This window comes from Hylobates moloch, unplaced genomic scaffold, assembly GCF_009828535.3.
Source record: "Hylobates moloch isolate HMO894 unplaced genomic scaffold, HMol_V3 SCAFFOLD_12, whole genome shotgun sequence".
NCBI lineage: Eukaryota > Metazoa > Chordata > Mammalia > Primates > Hylobatidae > Hylobates > Hylobates moloch.
The window spans coordinates 35,307,261-35,331,319 of NW_026652287.1; the positions used below are offsets into that span (position 1 = coordinate 35,307,261).

Consider the following 24,059-nt stretch of genomic DNA (forward strand, 5'->3'; position numbering starts at 1 on the left):
GATCGCGCCACTGCACTCCAGCCTGGGTGAAAGAGCGAGACTCCGTCTCAAAAAAAAAAAAAAAAAAAAAAAGATGTAATGGGTGAAACTGAGGCAAACAGGAAGGCAGATGCCCAGGGAAATTGAGTAACAGTGGTTCAATTCACTATCAGTTTACACAGGGCCAACTTTTATCTGAAGACTTCAGCCATGGTATAAGAAATTTGGATTAAATGGACTATGGCATCGCCTCTGCCTAAAACAGGGATATTCGCGTGCCAGTACAGTCAGGCATGTCCCGAATACCAGTTTTCCTCCAAAAGCTGTTGTGTATGTATGTAAATACAGTCTTACTCCCGCCCCGCATCCTGCTCCCAGACTCCATTTCCCAGCATTCCCCCGCAGTCAGAGCCCTTAGACCGGGAGAAGCATGAGCCTCAATGATTTTTGGGAAATGTAGTCCAGCCGTGATGCCGAGTTTAAAGAACCGGGACTTACAGTTCCGAGACAGGGACCGCGCAGGCGCGTTCCGGGACCGGGCGGAGGAAGGGAAGGCCTGGCTGTCCAGAGGAATCCTCCTGGACGTACGGACCTCGCGGACCCGACCAGAGCAGGTGGGTGCAGGCCGGGCCAGACAGGCTAGCAGAAGCTCCGGGGGCGGGCCCGAGTTGGGTCTGGGTGGGAGTGGGGAGGGCGATGTGGGTGACGCCCCGCCCCCTCTTGTCATTCCCTGAGTCCTACCTAGTATCAGCGCGGCTCAAACCGCTCAGCGCGCAGGAATTGGGCGCCTGCTATTTGCCACGAGTCCGGCGGAGCGTGGGACTGCTGCGATCCCTAGGAAGGGGAACCTACCTTTCCTCACTTTGCAGTTGAAGAAACTGCGACTCGGGGAGACTCCGCGATTTCTCTCAGGCTGGTAGAGCTGCAACCCAGATTCTGACCTCGGAACCCGAGGAGTAGCACTGCACGGGCACAGACTCGGTCTCGGCTCCCCTTATCCTGAGCATCTGTTCTTCCCTCTCTGGGTCTCCCATCTCTCTCTGATCTTCCCCTTACCCTCGCCGCCTCAGGTCCTGTCCCCGCTCTCTGTGGGTCTCTGTCGCCCTCTCTCGGTCTCTGCGCCCTCCCACTCCCCAGCCCTTCTAGCGAATCTCTGTGTTTTCCAAAGACAAGGTCATTTTCTTACATAACCATAGCTCCACGACCACAATAAGGAAATTAATATTGATGTAATACTAATAGCTAATCTATAGAGTTTATTCAAATTTTTGATAATTCTTCCAATAATGTCTTTTTGTTTTTTTTTTTTTTTCTTTTTCTTTTTTTGGAGACAGAGTCTTGCTCTGTAACCCAGGCTGGAGTGCAGTGGCACAATCATAGCTCACTGCAGCCTCGACCTCCTGGGCTCAAGAGCTCCTCCCACTTCAGTCTTCTGAGTAGTCGGGATTACAAGAACACGCCACCACGCCCGGCTAATTTTTTAAAATTTTTTTTGTAGAAACGGGGTCTCACTATGTTGCCCGGGCTGGTCTCAAACTCTTGGGCTCAAGCGATCCTCCCACCTCAGCCTCCCAAAGTGCTGGGATTACAGCTGGCTCCATTAATGTCTTCAATGGCCAAAAGAAATCCTAGGTCACACATTGCACGCATCGTTGGATCTCCCTCAGTCTGGAACCGGTTTTCAGTCTTCTTTTGGAAGTTCCAAAGATTACAGACCATGTACTTGCATGTCCCTCAGTCTGGGTTTGTCTGGTGCTTCTTCATAGTTAGATTTAGGTCACACGCTTTTGGCAGGGATGCCCTAGGAGTGATGCTGTCTCCTCATCAGACTGGGGACCCTGGGCTCCACTTGTCCCACCACACACCACATCAGCCTCACTCACATAGGTAAGGTGGCATCTGCCAAGTTTCTCCTCTCTAAAGTTTCCCTGGTCTGGGCGCGGTGGCTCACACCTGTAATCCCAGCACTTTGGGAGGCCGATGGGGGGGGGGCGGATAACCCGAGGTTAGGAGTTCGAGACCAGCCTGGCCAACATGGTGAAACCCCATCTCTACTAAAAATACAAAAAAATTAGCCTGGTGTGGTGGCACACACCTGTAATCCCAGCTACTTGGGAGGCTGAGGCAGGAGAATCGCTTGAAGCTGGGAGGTGGAGGTTGCAGTGAGCCGAGATCACGCCACTGCGCTCCAGCCTAGGCAGCAGAGCGAGACTCCATCTCAAATAATAATAATAATAATACAAAAATTAGCTGGGTGTGGTGGCGGGCTCCTCTAACCCCAGCTACTCAGGAATCTGAGGCCTGAGAATCACTTGAAACCCGGGAGGTGGAAGTTTCAGTGAACCAAGATTGCATCACTGCACTCCAGCCTGGGTGACAGAGCGAGACTCTGTCTCAAAAATAAAATAAGGTCAGGTGTGTTGGCTCACGCCTGTAATACCAGCACTTTGGGAGGCTGAGGCGGGTGGATCACCTGAGGTCAGGAGTTCGAGACCAGTCTGGCCAACACGGTGAAATCCCATCTCTACTAAAAATACAAAAAATTAGCCAGGTGTGGTGGTGGATACCTGTAATCCCAGCTACTCGGGAGGCTGAGGCAGGAGAATTGCGTGAACCCAGGAGGCGGAGGTTGCAGTGAGCTGAGATTGAGTCACTGCACTCCAGCCTGGGCAACAAGAGTGAAACTCTGTCTCCAAATTATTAAATTAACTATTTAAATAAGATAAAAAAGTTACCCTGTTCTGCCAGGCGTGGTGGCTCACGCTTGTAATCCCAGCACTTTGGGAGGCCGAGGCGGGCGGATCACGAGGTCAGGAGATCGAGACCACGGTGAAACCCTGTCTCTACTAAAAATACAAAAAATTAGCCGGGCGTGGTGGCGGGCGCCTATAGTCCCAGCTACTCAGAGAGGCTGAGTGGACCTATAATCCAGATTTGGAGGTGAAGGGGTGAATCATGAGGTCAGGATGAGACCATCCTGGTAACATGGTGAAACCTGTCTTTAACAGAAGTGATGGCAGGTGCCTGTAGTCCCAGCTACTCAGGAGGCTGAGGCAGGAGAATGGCGTGAACCTGGGAGGTGGAGCTTGCAGTGAGCCGAGCTCGTGCCATTGCACTCCAGCCTGGGCAACAGATAAGAGACTCCGTCTCAAAAAAAAAACAAAAACAAAAAACCACCTCATGCACTAGTTTCAGCATTCAGGTGTATATGTTCTGTGTAGCCGGGGATGTGTGTGGCTCCTCGCCTGGAAAATGTGTGTGAGGCGCTGCATCTTTTCATTTTGTGGACTGTATTAGTTTCCCATGGCGCTGTAACAAATTGCCAAACACTTAAAATGACACAATTTTATTATATTACAATCCTGGAGGCCAGAAGTCGGAAGCGGGATTCAAAGGGATCAAGGGGTCAGCACCATCATGCTCCATGCAGAGGCTCCAGGGACGCATCTGTTTCGCTGCCTCGTTGCCAGTTTCCAGGGGCCTGCTTTCCTTGGCTTGTAGCCCTTTCCTCTGTCGTCAAACCCAGCAGTGTAGTGTCCTCTCTCTCAGCCTCTGCTGCTCTCTGCTTCTGGCACGTGGCCTTCTTCTGTCCTGTGTCAGACCCTCCTCTGCCCCCTCTTATAAGGACACTTGTGAAGGCATTTAGGGCCCGCCCAGATAATCCAGGATAATTCCCCCCATCTAAAGATCCTTCACTTAGCCGGGCGCGGTGGCTCAAGCCTGTACTCCCAGCACTTTGGGAGGCCGAGGCGGGCGGATCACGAGGTCAGGAGATCAAGACCATCCTGGCTAACATGGTGAAACCCCGTCTCTACTAAAAATACAAAAAAAAAAAAATTAGCCGGGCATGTTGGCAGGCGCCTGTAGTCCCAGCTACTCGGGAGGCTGAGGCAGGAGAATGGCGTGAACCCGGGAGGCGGAGCTTGCAGTGAGCCGAGATGCGCCACTGCACTCCAGCCTGGGGGACAGAGCAAGACTCCGTCTCAAAAAAAAAAAAAAAGAGATCCTTCACTTAATCCCTTCTGCAAAGTCTCTTTTCCATATAAGATAAGATTCGTAGGTTCCAGGGATATCTTTGGGGGCTGTTATACAGCCTATCTACCCCACCAGGCAGGAAGTCCCAGTTTATGGAATAAAGTTTTAAGAATCTTTGCCAAGGCTGGGTGTGGTGGCTCATGCCTGTAATCCCAGCACTTTGGGAGTCTGAGGTGGGAGGATTGCTTGAGCCCAGGAGTACACGACCAGCCTGGGCAACATAGAGAGACCCTGTCTGTATTATTAAAAAATAATAAATTATATAAATAAATAAGAACCCCTGGCCCAGGCGCAGTGGCTCAGGCCTAAAATCCCAGCACTTTTGGAGCCCGAGGTGGGTGGATCACCTGAGGTCAGGAGTTCGAGACCAGCCTTGCCAACATGGCGAAACCCCATCTCTACTAAAAATGTAAACATTAGCCAGGCATGGTGGTGGGTGCTTGTAATCCCAGCTATTCAGGAAGCTGAGGCAAGAGAATTGCTTGATCCTGGGAGGCGGAGGTTGCAGTGAGCCGAGATGGCGCCACTGCACTCCAGCCAGCCTGGGACACTGAGCGAGACTCCATCTAAAAAAAAAAAAGATAAGAAAAAGATAGGGGTGGCCCTGTGGCGAGACTTCTCTGAAACTTTTTGTCTCCATGAACTTGAGCAAGTCTTGACCTCTTGTGCCTCAATGTCCTCATCTAGGGATAACCATAGCTCCCATGTCCGAGAGCTGTTGTATCGGGGAGGTGAGACAGCCTCATGATTGCTGGCTGTTGTCACTGGTATGGAATGGGGGCCTCAGGTGGCCTGTCCTGGGACTTTGCTTTGACTCTTAAGGGACCATGGCCCCTTCTGTGACCAGGAGTCTTGGGGAAAGCATCTGTCTGTCAGGGTCACAAATGACCCTTTTTCTGCTGTGGTCTCCTCCTCCAGCTCTTCAGGCCCTGGCGTGGACCTTTCTCCCAGAGGCACATGCCCAGGACCCAGCAATGGCCAACGGGACCCTGATGGCCGAGGGCCAGGTGAGTCTGGGCTTCCTCTTCCCCAGGATGACTGTGTGGACTCGAGTGGGCCCTCTTCATCCCTGTGTATGATCTCAAGGTCTCCTGACTCGTCCAATACTGGGAAAGGGGGTATGAGGAGAGGGGACCCGGGCAGTGCTGAGGGGCAGGGGGCAGAGGCAGCATGCTCTGAGCTGGGACCGCATCACACAGTCTAAACATTTTTCATCTAACACTGCAGCCTTTCGGTTACCAGGCAGAGTGGGCAGTGGATGGTTTTGCTTCACCCCTGAGCCTCATCCCTGGAGTCAGGAATGGGGGTCAGGATCAGGGATGGGGTCTGGGATGGAATGGGACTTGTGAATATCTCCTGCACACAACAGCTTGGAAGTTTTTTCTTTAAGTATTTCTTAGGGCTGTCACTTAGAGCTGTGCAGGTTATGCACTGCACAAGGGTGCCTCATCCCGGACAGGACTCTCACTTTATACCTCATACATTGGTGGCAGTTTGCAGGCAGTTTGGTAAACTATCGTATACTAAATTAATTGGTATATTACAATGACTTCCCAACACGTGGCAGTGAAGAGTCATGTGAAAGGGCTCCTTGTTCTACTATCTACCAAGGTGCCTATGGACGAGTTTCTGCCTTAGATAGGTTCCCATAGGCCAGTTGGATTCAGGCATCCCAATTCTGCACAATCAGAATGTTCCAGCCCAGGGGGCTGTTGTGGGCTCTTGACCCCTGACACTTCTGCCCCCGAGTTCCAGAAGGACGTGCCCCTCCACAGAGTGAAATTGGCCCTTGCAGGAATCAGTGACCTTCAAGGATGTGGCCGTGGACTTCACCCTGGAGGAGTGGGGCTGGCTGGAGCCTGGCCAGAGGGAGCTGTACCGAGACGTGATGCTGGAGAACTACCGGAATCTTCTCTCCCTGGGTGAGGCCCCTCCCCCTGCCCTCCCCCAGGGGAGGCCTGATGCCCCCTGGCACCCTCTCTGATGCCCCCAGTGCTCTCTCTGGTGCCCCCTGGCACCCTCTTCTCATTCATGTCCATCCCCTGCCATCTGGGGGCCTCTGTGCTCCTCTCACTGGTCCCTCACGCCTGGCCTCTCTCTTCCTCTCTTTCTGCCAGCCGATCTTGGAGTCCCAGCAGCCAGGAGGGCCCGAGTCCCTTGGCCTGTCCTGTAAAATGTGGGTCCCACACACTCTTCAGGCTGTGTCCCCAGCTGCTGCTGCTTTTTTTTTTTTTTGAGATGGAGTCTCACTCTGTCACCCAGGCTGGAGGGCAGTGGCACAATCTCAGCTCACTGCAATCTCCACCTCCTGATTTCAAGCAATTCTCCTGTCTTAGCCTCCCAAGTAGCTGGGATTACAGGCACACACCACCACGCTGGCTAATTTTTGCATTTTTAGTAGAGACGGTTCGCTGTGCTGGCCAGGCTGGTCTGGAACTCCTGACCTCAGGTGATCCGCCCACCTTGGACTCCCAAAGTGCTGGGATTATAGGCATCAGCCACCGTGCCCGGTCACCCAGCTTCTTCTAACGCTTTCCCTTCCACACATGGTGACCGCCCTGTCCCCAGAATTCAGGCTCCTCACTGGAATGCCCAATCCAGAATCTCAGGCTCCAAGTGCCTCCCGGACATGTTCCCAATCAACAGGTCCCAATCTGACCTCGGCATCTTCTCCCCGGAGCATATAAACGCTGTCCACTAGCGTGTCTCCAAGATCCTGCACTTGCCCACCTTCCTGCCTCCAGGCATAGCCCTCCCCACCTCCCGCCCCTCACATCCACCCCACGCTGAGCTCAGTTCACCCACTGTCCTGCTTCTCTTCCTCCAGGTCCCCACCTCTGGTTGGCCCCACATCCCCCCAGGTCTCCAGACCAGACCCCCGGGCACCATCCTCGGCCCTATCTTGCTTAGTTTGAGCTGCTCTAACAAAATGCTGTAAACTGGGTAGCTTCTAACAGCAGAAATTTATGTCAGAGTTGGCCGGGTGCGGTGGCTCACACCTGTAATCCCAGCACTTTGGGAGGCCAAGGCGGGTGGATCACAAGGTCAGGAGATCGAGACCATCCTGGCTAACACAGTGAAACCCCATCTCTACTAAAAATACAAAAAATTAGCCGGGCATGGTGGCGGGCGCCTGTAGTCCCAGCTACTCGGGAGGCTGAGGCAGGAGAATGGCGTGAACCCGGGAGGCAGAGCTTGCAGTGAACCGAGATAGCACCATTGCACTCCAGCCTGGGCAACAGAGTGAGACTCCATCTCAAAAAAAAAAAAAGAAATTTATGTCAAGAGTTTTGGAGGCTGGGAAGTCAAAGATGAAGGTGACGGCAGACTCGGTGTCTGGTGAGGGTGCTTCCTGGTTCATAGACGGTGACCTCTCTCTTTTTTTTCTTTCTTTTTTTTTATTGAGATAAGAGTCTCACTCTGTCACCCAGGCTGGAGTGCAGTGGCACAATCTTGGCTCACTGCAACCTCCACCTCCCAGGTTCAAGCGATTCTCCTGCCTCAGCCTCCCCAAGTAGCTGGGATTATAGGCACCCGCCACCACGCCCAGCTAAATTTTTTGGTATTTTTTTAGCTGAGATGGGCTTTCACCGTGTTGGCCAGGCTGGTCTTGAACTCCTGACCTCAGTGATCCACCCACCTTGGCCTCTGAAAGTGCTAGGATTTACGGGCATGAGCCACCACACCAGAGGCTGCTCTCTACAGCCTCACGGGGGGAGGAGCAAGAGAGCTCTCTGGGGTGTCTTTTGTAAGGGCACTAACCCCTGCCACGAGAGCTCCACCCCCATGACCTAATCGCTTCCAAAAGGCCCCAGCTCCTAACACCATCACCTGGGGACTAGGTTTCAACTTAAGCATTTTAGGGGGATGCCAGCAATTCTGCTTATAACATCCCCTACTTCCCCTTGTCCAGGGGACCCCTCAGGCCACAGCCCTGCCACTCCTACCCCCTCCTTACTGTCCCCACGGCCCCAGCCCTGCCCAGGCCTCATCTCACCCCTGCACCTCAGCACAGCCCCCTCTCTGGTTTCAGTTCCCTCCTTCCTAGACCTCTTGTTCTCCATCTGTACATTCCCCTGTAAGTGGCAGTGGTGATGCAACGTCTCCATCCTCAGCCCTCTTCACTCACACACTTTCTCTGGACAAACTCACAAAAATGTGGGTTAGGCCTGGTGCAGTGGCTCACGCCTGTAATCCCAGCACTTTGAGAGGCTGAGGTGGCCGGATCATTTGAGGTCAGGAGTTTGAGACTAGCCTGGACAACACGGTGAAACCCCGTCTCTACTAAAAATACAAACATTAGCCGAGCATGGTGGCGGGTGCCTGTAATCCTAGCTACTCAGGAGGCTGAGGCAGGAGAATCACTTGAACTTGGGAGGCAGAGGTTGCGGTGAGCCAAGATCACGCCACTGCACTCCAGCCTGGGCAACAGAGTGAGACTCTGTCTCAAAAAAAAAAAAAAAAAAGAAGTGGTCTCATTAAAAACGTGGCCTAAACTTCTCCATCAGGGTCCCCAAGACCACCACAGGTGAGTGATCATTAGCGGATGCCAGGGACTCAGCCCTTAGTTAAACGCTCAGTGATGGTTTATTACAGAGAAAGGAGACAGCACAGCTGGCAAAGGGGAAGGGCACCCGGGGCGACATCCACGAGAAACAAAATGCAAGCTTCCAGAACCTTCTCCCAGTGGAGCCACATAGGATGAGTTTAATTCTGCCAGCAACAAGATGTGACAACACGTGTGAAATGCTGGCACCAGAGAAGCTCACCAGAGACTCAGTACTCAGCATTTTTTCTTTTTAACAGGATCTCCCTATATTGCCCAGGCAGGTCTTAAACTCCTGGGCTCAAGCTATCCTCCAGCCCCTTCCTCCCTACGAGCTGGGATTACAGGCATGAGCCATCGTGCCTGGCTGTGCTCAGGGTTTTTCCTGGGGGTTGGTCACACAGCCGCCTCTTCTAAAATGTACCCAAATTTTAGACTTCTGGGAAAAAAGCAGGTGTTCAACGTAAACCATGGTGTTTGCACAAACAGTTTAGGGCTGGGCACAGTGGCTCAAGCCTGTAATCCCAGCAGTTTGGGAGGCCAAGAGAGGAGGATCACCTGAGCCCAGGATTACAAGGCCAGCCTGGGCAACATAGTGAGACCCCCATCTCTAAAAAAAATTAAAATAAAAATTAAGGCCGGGTGCGGTGGCTCACGCCTGTAATCCCAGCACTTTGGGAGGCCGAGGCAGGTGGATCATGAGGTCAGGAGATCGAGACCATCCTGGCTAACACAGTGAAACCCCGTCTCTACTAAAAATACAAAAAATTAGCCAGGCGAGGTGGCGGGCGCCTGTAGTCCCAGCTACTCGGGAGGCTGAGGCAGGAGAATGGCGTGAACCCCAGGGGGCGGAGCTTGCAGTGAGCTGAGATCGCGCCACTGCACTTCAGCCTGGGTGAGAGCGAGACTCTGTCTCAAAAAAAATAAAAAATAAAAATAAAAAAATAAAATTAAAATAAAAATTAAAACCACAAGCAACTGAGGCTCTAGTGAGCCCCACATCAATTAGGAAATGCTGGGAACCCTCCTAAAGTCCAGGTTGCTGGACCTCAGCCTAGGGCCTACCTGGCCAGCAGGCCTTTCCAAAGGGAGCATCTCAGGTCGGCTGTGTTCACCCTCTTCCACACATCCACGATGGTGTCCCTTCAATGTGTCCCATGAGTTTCAACCTTGTGCAGCTCGTGGCCTCCAGAACATTACCGTGGGGAAGGCTGAGGACCCCACACTCCCTGTCTCCCCTGAGCAGGTCATGTCACCGTGCCCAAACTCACTCCTCCTTCAAGTCTCCCATCTCAGAGACAGACCCCTGCCCACCCAGGGACCAGGCCAGGCCAGGACACTGACTTTTTTTGTTTTTTTTGTTTGTTTGTTTTTGAGACGGAGTCTCACTCTGTCCCCCAGGCTGGAGTAGTAGCACGATCTCGGCTCACTGCAACCTCCGCCTCCCAGGTTCAAGCGATTCTCCTGCCTCAGCCTTCTGAGTAGCTGGAATTACAGGCATACACCACCACACCCAGATAATTTTTGTATTTTTAGTAGAGATAGGGTTTCACCATGTTGGCCAGGCTGGTCTTTTTTTTTTTTTTTTGAGACAGAGTCTTGCTCTGTCCCCCAGGCTGGAGTGCAGTGGCGTGATCTCGGCTCACTGCAAGCTCCGCCTCCCGGGTTCACGCCATTCTCCTGCCTCAGCCTCCCGAGTAGCTGGGACTACAGGCACCCGCCACCACGCCCAGCTAATTTTTTGTATTTTTAGTAGAGACAGGGTTTCACCGTGTTAGCCAGGATGGTCTTGATTTCCTGACCTCGTGATCCACCTGCCTCGGCCTCCCAAAGTGCTGGGATTACAGGCGTGAGCCACCGCGCCCGGCCCTCCAGGCTGGTCTTGAACTCCTGACCTCGTGATCCACCTGCCTCGGCCTCCCAAAGTGCTGGGATTACAGGTGTGAGCCACCGCACCTGGCCGGGCATATTTGTTGAGCCAAAATTCATCTCCTCCACACCACTAGTCTAGTCACCTCTTGGCTCGCCTCCTCCAGGAAGTTTCCTTTGATTTCTCCACCCTCTGTGACTTCCTGTGCAGTGTTGTGTATTTCTTCCATTCCTGCTCACACAACAAACACTAGACTGTGCCTCGGTTTCCTGCCTGAAGGGTGAAAATGAGCTAATACATTTAACCAGCTTAGAAACATGTCTGGCACGTAGTCTGTGCTTAATAGACATTTACTTTTTAGTATCACCCTAACTATTGTTGTAATTATCTCATGTTTTAATCAGGGATGGTATGTTTGTCTACAGTGATTCAAGACAATTTCATCAAAATGAAAACGTTCGGGCTGGGTGCAGTGGCTCATGCCTGCAATCCCAGCACTTTGACAGGCCGAGGTGGGTGGATCACCTGAGGTCAGGAGTTCGAGACCAGCCTGGCCAACATGGTGAAACCCGTTTCTACTAAAAATACAAAAAATTAGCCAAGCATGGTGGTGGGCACCTGTAATCCCAGCTACTTGGAAGGCTGAGGCAGGAGAATTGCTTCAACCCAGGAGATGGAGGTTGCAGTGAGCCGAGACCACACCATTGCACTCCAGCCTGGGCAACAAGAGTGAAACTCCATCTAAAAAAGAATAAAGGAAACATTCAGGGTGGGTGTATCACTTGAGCCCAGGAATTCAAGATCAGCCTGGGTAACATAGTAAGACCTCATCTCTACAAAAAATTTGAAAATTAGCCAGGCATGGTGGTGCATGCCTGTAGTCCCAGCTACTCAGGGGGCTGAGGTGGGAGGATCACTTGAGCCCAGGAGGTCGAGGCTGCAGTGAGCCATGATTGTGCCACTGCACTCCAGCCTGGGCAACAGAGCAAGACCCTGTCTCAAAAAAAAAAAAAAGTGAATGTTTTAACTTATGTATTTGGAAGTCTTAAGATGGAAGCTTTGGGCATCAATGAATCTAAAACAGAGTTGTCCATCAGAAATAAGATGCAACCCACTTAGGTAATTTTACATTTTTTGGTGGTCACGTTAAAAAAAAATAAGAAGAAACAAATGAAATTAATTTTAATAATACATTTTATTCACCTCAAGCTATCTAAAATCGTATCATCTTGACACACTGAAATAATAATCGATTAACAAATGATTGAGAGATAATACTGTTTTTTTTCTTTAGTAAGTCTTCGAAACACAGAAGACAGTGTTTTTTACACTGTCACAGTGCAGTTAACTCGAACAGCACAGACCCGGAGCCTTAAACAGCTTTGTCAGAGCTCAGCCTCTCTGCAGTGTGCTAAGCACACAACAAATAAGTCTAGCGTTGGCCATTTGTACTTCTAATCATTAGGCGCTCAATGCGTGCACCTTCCCTGCAGACCTCCCTGTGATTCTGGCACCCACAGCCAACTCTTGTATCTTTCCCCAGGGGCAGGGCTGCCTGGGTCCAAACCCGACGTGATCTCCCGTCTGGAGCGAGGGGAAGAGCCGAGGCAGGAGGAGAGAAAGGCCCGGCGAGTTACCTGTCCAGGTGGGTGAGGATATCCAGCAGGTGTGAGCCCTCTTCCTACCCCATCTCTCATGGTCAGTGAGGTTCACTCGGGTGAGGCAGTGGAACACACGGATGATCATCGTGGGCTCTGGAGTCGGGTTGTGTGGGTTCAAATCCCAGCTGATTGCTTCCTGGCTGTGTGGCCTTGGGCAAGTCACTTAGCCCCTCTGTGCTTTGATTTTTTCATCTGTGAAAAGGAGGTGACATGAGTGTCTAGGATTGGGAGGAATAAATGAATTAACAGATACAGAGCAGAGCCCAGAGCTTGGCACAGAGTCGGTAGTGGCTTTAATGGCTGTCATCGTTATAATTCTCACCCCCCCTCCCCTTGTCCCGTCACAGCCCAGCAGTCCCCAGCTTGTCCCTCCTGCCCATGGCCAGGCCTCAGCTTCTCTCCCCTAGACCTTCACCCCAGCCTCCTGGCCCCCAGGCTTACCCCTCCAGTTGACACCACCCCGGGGATCCTTCCATACTGAGAGCTAACCCCCTCCTTCCCCTGCTCACATCCTCCCCTGCTTCCCCAGTACCCCCAAGATGAAGTCCCAGGCCCTCAGCCTGGCACTCAGTGCCCTGTGTAACTCAGCCTGTGCTTTCTCTGGCCTCATCTTCACCATCCACCCCTGATTGTACCCATGCCCTGACCTCACTGAAGCACCTGTCCGTACCTGAACCTGAATGTGTGTTGCCACCTTTGGGCATTCACACATGCTGTTCCCTCTGTCTGGGACACCCTTCCCTGCTTTTTCTGCCTGGCAAACACCTTCACGTGTTTCAAGATGAAGCTTACAGGTCACCTCCTCCAGGTGGCCTTCCATGACAGCTAGGCCATCGCTTCTCAGCACTTTCACAGCTCCTTGCTCGAGGTGCTATTACTGCACTTGTGCATGTTGTACTTAAGAGTACAGACTTTGAGTTCCAATCCCCTTTCTCTCACTGCATGACTGTGGGCAAGTGACTTAACCTACTGGTGCCTCCATTTCCTTACCTTTTTTTTTTTTTGAGACGGAGTCTTGCTCTGTCGCCCAGGCTAGAGTACAGTGGTGTGACCTAGACTCACTGCAACCTCCGCCTCTCGAGTTCAAGTGATTCTCCTGTCTCAGCCTCCCAAGTAGCTGGGATTATAGGTGCCCACCACCGTGCCTGGCTAATTTTTTTTGTATTTTTAGTAGAGACGGGGTTTCACCATGTTGGCCAGGCTGGTCTCGAACTCCTGACCTCATGATCCACCCGCCTCAGCCTCCCAAAGTGCTGGGATTACAGGCGTGAGCCACCGTGTCTGGCTGTCCTTACCTATTAAATAGGGAGACTAATAGTACCCACCTCATTGAAATGTTTGGATGATTAAATTACTTAATACACAGCACAAGCTCAGAACAGTATCTGGCATGTAGTAAGCATTTAATGAATGTTCTTTATTGCAATAATAATAATTGTTATTATCTGATATATCAGGACTCTCGCATGTAAAGAATCAAAATAGCTTAAGAAAAGTTAGATTTTTTTTTGACCCATATAACTAGGAAGTATTGCAGTGCAAGACTTTCGGCATAGATGAATCTAAGGCCTTAAATGGTATTGGCCTTAAATGAATCTAAGGCCTTAAATGGTACTTGTTCTCTCTCACTCTCCACAACCCCCCCTTCCCCCTCCTTCCCTTTACACATGTGTTGATTCTGTCTGTTTCTAGCTTCGTTCTGTCTACAGGCCTCTCCAAGTAGCAATCAACATGGCTACCCATAGTCTCAAACTTATATTCTGCCTAATAACCCCATATATTCATCTCAGGGAAGTCTCTGACTGAGTCCCTTTGGGTGATGAACCAATTATTATGGCCCGAGGAATGGGGTATTATGATTGGCCAGTCTGAAGTCCGATGCCCATTGCTGAGGTGGGGGTTGGGGAGATACGTGACAGCCCCACCAAGACTATAGGAAAAGGGGAGCAGTGGTTGTTCAAAGACAGGGAAGGTAAAGAGATAAGTAAGATATGTCCAAAATGTCTGAATACAAGCCTGCCCCTCCCTCCTCTTTGAGGACAAGAACCAGATATCTTGTTTAGCAAAAGGTCACCCACTCACAGCACCGTGGTTGGCACATATGTAATTAATGGACATTCCATGAACAAACCCACTAGCTCCAAAAAAACATCCATTTCCTCCACAAATTCCAAATGGTTTTGCTTTCTGCTCATCATTTCTTTTTATTCATTTTATTTTTATTTTTATTTATTTATTTTATTTTATTTTATTTTTTTTTTTTTGAGACGGAGTCTCGCTCTGTCACCCAGGCTGGAGTGCAGTGGCACGAACTCGGCTCACTGCAAGCTCCACCTCCCGGGTTCACGCCATTCTCCTGCCTCAGCCTCCCAAGTAGCTGGGACTACAGGCACCCGCCACCATGCCCGGCTAATTTTTTGTATTTTTAATAGAGATGGGGTTTCACTGTGTTAGCCAGGATGGTCTCGATCTCCTGACCTCATGATCCGCCCTACTTGGCCTCCCAAAGTGCTGGGATTACAGGCGTGAGCCACCGCACCCGGCCCAACTTTTGACATTTCAATGGAGTTCCTTCAAGTATGTTCTTTCCTTTTTCATATATATATATATATATATATATATATATTTTTTTTTTTTTTTTTGGGACAGAGTCTCACTCTGTTGCCTAGGCTGGGGTGCAGTGGCACTATCTGGGCTCACTGCAACCTGTGCCTCCCGGGTTCAAGTGATTCTCCTGCCTCAGCCTCCCGAGTAGCTGGGATTATGAGTGCCTGCCACCACACCTGGCTAATTTTTGTATTTTTAGTAAAGGCAGAATTTCACCATGGTGGCTAGGCTGGTCTCGAACTGCTGACCTCAAGTGATCCGCCTACCTCAGCCTCCCAAAGTGCTGGGATTACAGGCATGAGCCATCACGCCCAGCCTAGCATAATATTTCTAAGAGTCATTCACATTGCAGTATGTATGAGAGCTTCATTCCTGTTTATGGCTAAATAATATTTTGTTGTATGGGCTTGGCGCGGTGGCTCACGCCTGTAATCCCAGCACTTTGGGAGGCTGAGGCGGGCAGATCACGAGGTCAGGAGATCAAAACCATCCTGGCTAACATAGTGAAACCCCATCTCTACTAAAAATACAAAAAAAAATTAGCCAGGCGTGGTGGCGGGCGCCTGTAGTCCCAGTTACTCTAGAGGCTGAGGCAGGAGAATGGTTTGAACCCGGGAGGTGGAGGTTGCAGTGAACCAAGGTCGCGCCACTGCACTCCAGCCTGGGCGACAGAGCGAGACTCCATCTCAAAAATATATATATATATATATATTTTGTTGTATGAATGCACCACAATTGGTTTATTCATCAGTTGGTGAACATTTGAGTTATGTCTTCTTTTTGGCTATTATGAATCATACTGCTATGAACATTCGTGCACAGGTTTTTGTGTGAATGCATGTTTTCATTTATTTTGGGTAGATACCTAGGGGTGGAATTGTTGAATCATAGGGTAATTCTATGTTTAACCTTTTGAGAAACCACCAGGCTATTTTCCAAAGTGGCCGTACCATGTTACGTTCCCACCAGCAGTGTGTGAGGGCTCTGATTTCTCCACATCGTCACCAATGCTTGTTATTATGTCTTTTTTATTATATAACTAGTGAGTGTGAAGTGGAATCTCATGATTTTCATTTTATTTTCCTTGATGTCTAATGATGTTGAGTATCTTTTCGTGTACTTATTGGCCATTTGTGTATCTTTAAAGAAATGACTATTGAGAACTTTGCCCTTTTTTAATTGAGTTTTAAAAAATATTGAGTTGTGGCCAGGTGTGGTAGCTCACACCTGTAATCCCAGCACTTTGGGAGACTGAGGTGGGCAGATCGTGAAGTCAAGAGATCAAGACCATCCTGGCCAACATGGTGAAACCCCATCTCTACTAAAAATACAAAAAAAAAAAAAATTAGCCAGGCGTGGTGGCACATGCCTGTACTCCCAGCTACCTGGGAGGCTGAGGCAGGAGAATGGCTTGAACCTGGGATATGGAGGTTGCAGTAAGCTGAGATAGTGCCATTGCACTCCAGCCTGGGTGACAGAGCAAGACTCTGTCTCAAAACAAAACAAAACAAAAACAAAAAAAAACTGAGATGGACCTTCTGTTCACTCTTCCCTTGCACATTCCCACAGACATAGTGTGAGAAGTCTGTGCCATGCTCCCTTGGCAACACTGGATATCTTTAATATTTTCCAATCTAAAATGGCTAAAGTAGTGTCCTAATGATTCGATTTTTTTAACTATTGCTGATGTTCAGCATCTATACATGTATTTATCAGCCTCTTATTTTTCTTCCATGAATCGTCTACTCATATTCTCGCCTCTCTATTTTCTTAGATTTTTTTCTATCATTTTTCTTACTGATTTGTAAAAAAAATGTACTCTATAGCATAGCTACTCAACTCTGTGTACATAAACTGTTTACAACTTGGTTGTCTTCATTTTTAGTGTATTGAGGCTATCCTTCCATGTCAGAACATGAATCTATCTACATACACCATGCCTTTCAAAATAGCAACATCGGCCGGGCGTGGTGGCTCATGCTGTGTAATCCCAGCACTTTGGGAGGCCGAGGCAGGTGGATCAGGAGGTCAGGAGTTTGAGACCAGCTTGGCCAATATGGTGAAACCCCATCTCTACTAAAAATAAAAAGAAATTAGCCAGGCATGGTGGTGGGCGCCTGTGGTCCCAGCAACTCAGGAGGCTGAGGCAGGAGAATTGCTTGAACCCAGGAGGTGGAGATGACGCCACTGCACTCCAGCCAGGGCAACAGAACAAGACTCTGTCTCACAAAAAAAAAAAAAAAGAAAAGAAAAGAAAAGAAAAGAAAAAAGAAACAAAATAGCAACATCAAGTTTGAAAACTTTTTTTTTTAGGTTTACACTGCCACTTCCAAGTAATCAGCTTGCTTTGTCCTGGGACAGATGGTATTGGTATTTTCCATTTCTTTCAGACTTGGAGACAAGCTCTGTGACTATTCGAGAGACACCTCAAAAAAAGAGCATTTCTGAAGATTCAGCTTCCCCAGTAGAGGGACCTTTAAGGGCTATGCTTGGAGATGCCCAGATGGGGAAACCCTTGGCATGTCACTACCCATTGGAGGATGCAAGAAAGCAGGAGAGGCATTTGAGGTGTTTATTTGCTACTCCCAAGGGAGACACCTCAGGGGAGAGAGGCCTTGGGTGTAACGAGCTTGGGAGAAGCCTCCGGCAGGCCTCTACCCTCATCCGGAAGCAACGAGTGCCCCTTGGAGACAGGCCCCGGAAGTGGGGCAGGCCCTGGAAGAGCTTGAAACGCCAAAGGACGTTCATGGAGAAGAAACCATTTAACTGCACGGAATGTGGGAAAGCCTTCATTTACCATTCGGACTATATTCTCCATCAGCGAATTCACAGTGGGGAGAAGCCCTACAAGTGCCATGACTGCGGGAAGGCATTCAGCAACAGCTCATATTTCATTCAGCACCACATCATCCACACAGGCGAGAAGCCCTATGCCTGCCACGCATGTGGCAAGACCTTCACTCAGAGCTCTTCGCTTACCGAGCATCAGAGGATTCACACCGGAGAGAAGCCCTACACATGCAAGGACTGCGGGAAGGCCTTCACACAGAGCTCATCCCTCATCAAACACCAGCGGTGCCACACCGGGGAGAAGCCCTACAAATGCGGCCAGTGTGGGAAGTTCTACTCGCAGGTCTCCCACCTCACCCGCCACCAGAAAATCCACACAGGGGAGAAGCCCTACCAATGTGGAGAGTGCGGCAAGGCCTTCTGTCACACCTCCTCCCTGACCCAACACCAGACCGTCCACACTGGGGAGAAACCCTACAAATGTAACGAGTGTGGGAAAACGTTCAGCCACAGCTCATCCCTGACTCAGCACCAGCGAGTCCACACTGGAGAAAAACCCTATGAGTGCACTGATTGTGGCAAAGCCTTCAGCCACAGCTCGTCCCTGACTCAGCATCAGCGAATTCACACTGGCGAGAAGCCCTATGCGTGTCACGAGTGTGGGAAGGCTTACACACAGATTTCCCACCTCATGAGGCACCAGAGCACTCATGTGGGGGAAAAGCCCTACATATGCAATGAATGTGGGAAGGCTTTCAGCCACACCTCATCCTTTACCCAGCACCAGACCATCCACACCGGTGAGAAGCCCTACAAATGTACCGAGTGTGGGAAAACCTTCAGCCAGAACTCCTCCCTCACACGCCACCAGAGGATTCACACAGGAGAGAAACCCTATGAATGTAAAGTGTGTGGGAAAGCCTATACTCAGATCTCCCACCTCATTCAACACCAGAGGATTCACACTGGAGAGAGGCCCTATGAGTGCAGCGAGTGTGGGAAAGCCTTCAGCCGGAGCACGCACCTCATTGAGCACCAGAAGATCCACACTGGTGAGAAGCCCTATAAGTGTAAGGAGTGTGGGAAAACCTTCAGTCACAACTCATCCCTCACTCAACATCAGAGGATTCACACCGGTGAGAAGCCCTACGCCTGCAAGGAATGTGGGAAGGCCTTCAACCAGAGCATCCACTTAATCCAACACCAAAGGATTCACACTGGAGAGAAACCTTACAAGTGTAGCAACTGTGGGAGAACCTATACCCAGATCTCACACCTTCTCCAACATCAGAAGGTCCACACTGGCAGCAAACGCTACGCATGTGAGGAGTGTGGAGAGGGTTTCAGCTGGAGTTCGCACCTGACTCAACACCGGAGGCTTCACACTGGCCAGGATGCCTACATCTGTGATGATTTTGAGGAAGCCTTTGCTTGAGGCACACAGCTTGCTGATCATCAGAGAACTCATGCTGATTAGACAATCTGAGTGTGTAATGAGCTGGCTGTCCTGCTGTTAGGTTCCATCCCACCTTCATCAACACTAGGAACCCTAGGAACAATTTTGCCTTCAGGAACAGATGGATCCAGGTGCATAAACGGCCTTTCAGCAATCTGCTCTTCATCAACACTAAGAACTCCCCAGAGAAGGATGCTGGCACCATATGTTGAGATAGTTTGTTCCTTTGTTCCCTAGAGGGAAGGTGGCACAGTTTTTCACTAGCTGGGACAGGTTCTGATCATTCTGGGGGCTTCCCTTGCATATTTCCTCCACCCTGCCATGTCCCTAGATTGTGGTATAGTTAGAGGGTGGTCCAAAGGGATGCCATTTCATCTGGGACCTTCACCAAGAACAGCTCTCTCCAAGCTTCTTAAACTGTTTCATCCTTCCTTAAACTGGAGCCTGAATATTCAAGGGGGGAAGACTGCTGTAAAGATTAACCCTTTAAAGTAACATTTTTAGTTTCCTTTAAAACTTTAAGCTACAAATATCAGAATCTGCAGTTGGTTTAAACAATAAATATGTTTCATATAAATATGAATATAAATATAAATGTTTCACATATTTATAGACATTTTTAATGTCCTATTGTTTCTGTTTATTATGTTTCCAGGATCTATGCTTTACAAAGCTATTTTTCTCTTTCTTTCTTTCTTCCTTTCTTCCTTTCTTCCTTTCTTTCTTTCTTTCACAGAATATTGCTGTGTTACCAGGCTGGAGTGCAGTGGCATGATCTCATCTCACTGCAACCTCTACCTCCTGGGTTCAAGTGATTCTCCTACATTAGCCTCCCAAGAAGCTGGTATTACAGGCACCTGCCACCACTCCCAGCTAATTTCTGTTATTTTTAGAAGACATGGGGTTACACCATGTTGGCCAGGCTGGTCTCAAACACCTGGCCTCATGTGATCCTCCTCCGTCAGCCTCCCAAAGTGTTGGGATTACAGGTGTGAGCTCCCGTGCCCAGTCTACAAAGTGATTGTTCTATTAAGCATCATGTTCTTAAGCATCACTGTTTATTCATGTCCAAGGGGAGATTTTTTATTTTATTATTATTTTTTTGAGACAGAGTCTCGATCTGTTGCCCAGACTGGAGTGCAGTGGCACGATCTTGGCTCACTGCAAGCCCTGCCTCCCAAGGGGAGACTTTTAATCATATTTTTAAAACATAGTATTATTTTTCATTTAATAATTTTATATATATATATTTTTTTTTTTTTTTTTTTGAGATGGAATCTCGCTGTCACCCAGGCTGGAATGCAATGGTGAGATCTCGACTCACTGCAACCTCTGCCTCCCAGGTTCAAGCAATTCTTCTGCCTCAGCCTCCCGAGTAGATGGGACTACAGGTGTGTGCCACCATGCCCAGCTAATTTTCGTATTTTTAGTAGAGATGGGGTTTCACCATATTGGCCAAGCTGGTCTTGAACTCCTGACCTCGTGATCTGCCCAGCTTGATCTCCCAAAGTGCTGGGATTTACAGGCATGAGCCACCGTGCCCAGCCATATATTTTTATAACAGAAAAAATTTTAGTGAAATACCATATGCTCATCATAAAGGATAATTTGGAAAGTGTAAAGAAGTATGAAATAAAAGACAAATTCCCTGTAATTCTGCAGCTCAGAGAGACTCACCAGTCATTCTTGGGTGTGTTTCTTTATGTTTTTTTGTTTTTTGTTTTTTGAGATGGAGTCTCACTCTGTCACCCAGGCTAGAGTGCAGTGGTGTGATCTCGGCTCACTGCAACCTCTGCCACCCAGGTTCAAGTGATTCTCCTGCCTCAGCCTCCCAAGTAGCTGGGATTATAGGCACCTGCCATCACACCTGGCTAATTTTTGTAGGTTTAGTAGAGATGGGGTTTCACCATCCTGGCCAGGCTGGTCTTGAACTCCTGCATGATCCACCCTCCTTGGCCTCCCAAAGTGTTGGGATTACAGGCGTGAGCCATCGCGCCCGGCCTCTTTATGGTTTTTTTAATCTATATCCCATATCCATAGGTTTAGTTGTCAGAAATTTTGGGTCGAAGAAATAAAAGCCATTGCTGACAATTTGGCCATCCTTAGACGTCATATTGTTTTTATTTTTTATATTTCCTTTCAAATCTTTTAAACAAATATAAGTTTATTTCATTGTAATCACAATACAGAGACCATTTTTGCCGTCATTATGCCATGAGCATTGTCATTGTCTCCATACACTTTTATCATTATTAAGGATAATGATATACCATTGAGAAGGTATAATTTAAAAATCCATTCTCCATTTAGATTCTTCTTTAAGCTTTTGACTGACATGGGTTATCCCAGTTATCCCAGTTACAAATAATGTTATAATGAACATGTCCGTGCTCACTTCCTGTCTCCCTGTGGGGTGATTATTCCTCAGAGTAAAATTCCCACAATGGCATTGATGGGAACCAAGGTTCCAGCCATTTTCCTGATTACTCACACAAGTTGCCATATTGCTTTCCAAAGGGCTGAACTTAACCTACCTGCCATGGCTGGGCATGCGGACCATGGATGCACTACATTTTTATAGCAATGAGTGTCAGCTATTTAACATATCATTAAGTCACCTTTAACAACCTGATGTTTTGCAGTTTCACGTTGCTTATGTATATTCAGCCAACATATTATCCAGTCCCTTGTTGGACATTTTGGTTGTTTCTAGCTTTTGGCTTTTTTTTTTTTTTTTTTTTTTTGAGAAGGAGTTTCACCGTCACCCAGGCTGGAGTGCAGTGGTGCGATCTCGGCTCACTGCAACCTCTGCCTCCCGGGTTCACACCATTCTCCTGTCTCAGCCTCCTGAATAGCTGGGACTACAGATGCCCACCACCACGCCTGGCTAATTTTTGTATTTTTAGTAGAGACGGGGTTTCACCGTGTTAACCAGGATGGTCTCGATCTCCTGACCTTGTGATCCGCCCGCCTCGGCCTCCCAAAGTGCTGGGATTACAGGCATGAGCCACCACACCTGGCTGCTTTAGACTTTCATATATATATAGTATGGAACATTCCTTTTATGGAAGGGATGAGTGCCTAACCATTTCCCAGGTGAAATCCTGGCAGTGAGGTCATGGGGTCATAGGGAGAGGATTTCTGTGACCTCGAGTATGTTGCCAATGGGTTGCTAGAGTTCTGTATCAGCTGGAACTTCTGTCAATATATGGGGCTGTGTCTCACTAGCCTTCTTCTGTGCTATTATCGTATTTTAAAGTCATTGCCCAGGTATTTCCCCTCATCTTTTGTGGCTTCTTTCATGATTGAAGTAATATTCATTGTGAATATTGTAATTATTCATTGTGAATAATTCAGATGATACAAAAATGAAGAAATCTTTAGTGCCCTGTAAATCTTTGTTCCAGGCCGAGTGTGGTGGCTTACGCCTGTAATCCCAGCACTTTGGGAGTCTGAGGCATGTGGATCACCTGAGGTCAGGAGTTTGAGACCAGCCTGATTAACATGGTAAAACTCTGTCGCTACTAAAAATAAAAATAAAAAATTAGCTGGGTGTGGTGGCACATACCTGTAGTCTCAGCTACTTGGGAGGCTGAGGTAGGAGAATCGCTTGAACCTGGGACACAGAGGGTGCAGTGAGCTGAGATTGCGCCATTGCACTCCAGCCTGGGCAACGAGAGCAAAATCCATCTCAAAAAAAAAACTTCATTCCAAAGATTTCATACTTTTTCTATAAATAAGAAATCTCCCTTTCTGTTTTTATGAAACTGATTTTATATGTATATATATTCACGTATGTATGGTATATATGGCATAACCACATGCAAACATAATTTTAAGAAGTTACTTTTCTCACTTGATATAACATGGATACTTTCCCATGATAATGCAAAATATATACCTATTGTACATATTACACAAAAATATATACATACATAGGTATCTTCATTTTTCACAGCTGTGTAATATTTCATGCTAGGGTTTCTTTAATTTGTTTAACCAATCTCTATTAATGGATATTTAAGTTGCTTTCATTTTCTTTTCCATCATTGGATATTTATTATTTGACATATGTACAGAATGAATTCCCACAAGTATACTTGTGGGATCACAGAACACCTACGTTTAAATTTTTCATAGTTATTGCTAAATAGTCCTCCAAAAGGGATGAAACAATTTGCACAGCTCCTGGAAGTGTATATGAGTGCCTATTTCTCTGTTCCTTTATTTCCTTCTCAAATACTTGGTATTAGTCATTTTTTTTTTTTTTTTGAGAGGGAGTTTTGCTTTTGTTGCCCAGGATGGGGTGCAATGGCGTGATCTCAGCTCACCGCAACCTCCGCCTCCCAGGTTCAAGCAATTCTCCTGCCTCAGCCTCCCGAGTAGCTGGGATTACAGGCCTGCACCACCATACCTGGCTAATTTTGTATTTTTTAGTAGAGACGGGGTTTCTCCATGTTGAGGCTGGTCTTGAACTCCTGACCTCAGGTGATCTGCCCATCTCAGCTTCCCAAAGTGCTGGGATTACAGGCGTGAGCCACCACGCCTGGCGGTATTAGTCTTTTTTTTTTTTTTTTTTTTTTGAGACGGAGTCTCGCTCTGTCCCCTAGGCTGGAGTGCAGTGGCGCGATCTCGGCTCACTGCAAGCTCCGCCTCCCGGGTTCACGCCATTCTCCTGCCTCAGCCTCTCCGAGTAGCTGGGACTACAGGCACTCGCCACCACGCCCGGCTAATTTTTTGTATTTTTTAGCAGAGACGGGGTTTCACCGTGGTCTCAATCTCCTGACCTCGTGATCCGCCCACCTCGGCCTCCCAAAGTGCTGGGATTACAAGCATGAGCCACCGTGCCCGGCCATTAGTCATTTTTTAAAGCAATTTTACTCTGATAGGTAAAAATGTCCTCTTGGTTGTGAGATTATCTTTTTATGCATTTATTTGTATTCTGTGAATTGCCTATTTGTGTATTTTGCCCATTTTTAATTGGGAAGCCTTTTTGTATTGATTTATAATGGCAAGTCCTTATATATTATGCATATTAACACTTTGGTATATAAGTGACTAATATTTTCTCCCAGTTTCTCTTCAATTTTGTTTATGTTTGTTACAGAGTTTTAA

The 24,059-nt window shown here is 48.4% G+C and overlaps 1 protein-coding gene across 1 annotated transcript; it reads left to right on the forward strand.

Moving 5' to 3' along the window:
• Window positions 1-508: 508 nt before the first annotated feature.
• On the forward strand, window positions 509-19,583 carry LOC116478157 (zinc finger protein 883-like). The gene is made up of 5 exons (XM_058426013.1): window positions 509-593; window positions 4,933-5,021; window positions 5,810-5,936; window positions 11,974-12,075; window positions 17,089-19,583. The coding sequence occupies exons 2-5, from the start codon at window positions 4,989-4,991 to the stop codon at window positions 18,921-18,923; spliced, it is 2,097 nt and encodes a 698-aa protein (XP_058281996.1). The 5' UTR covers window positions 509-593; window positions 4,933-4,988; the 3' UTR covers window positions 18,924-19,583.
• The last annotated feature ends 4,476 nt before the right edge of the window (window positions 19,584-24,059 follow it).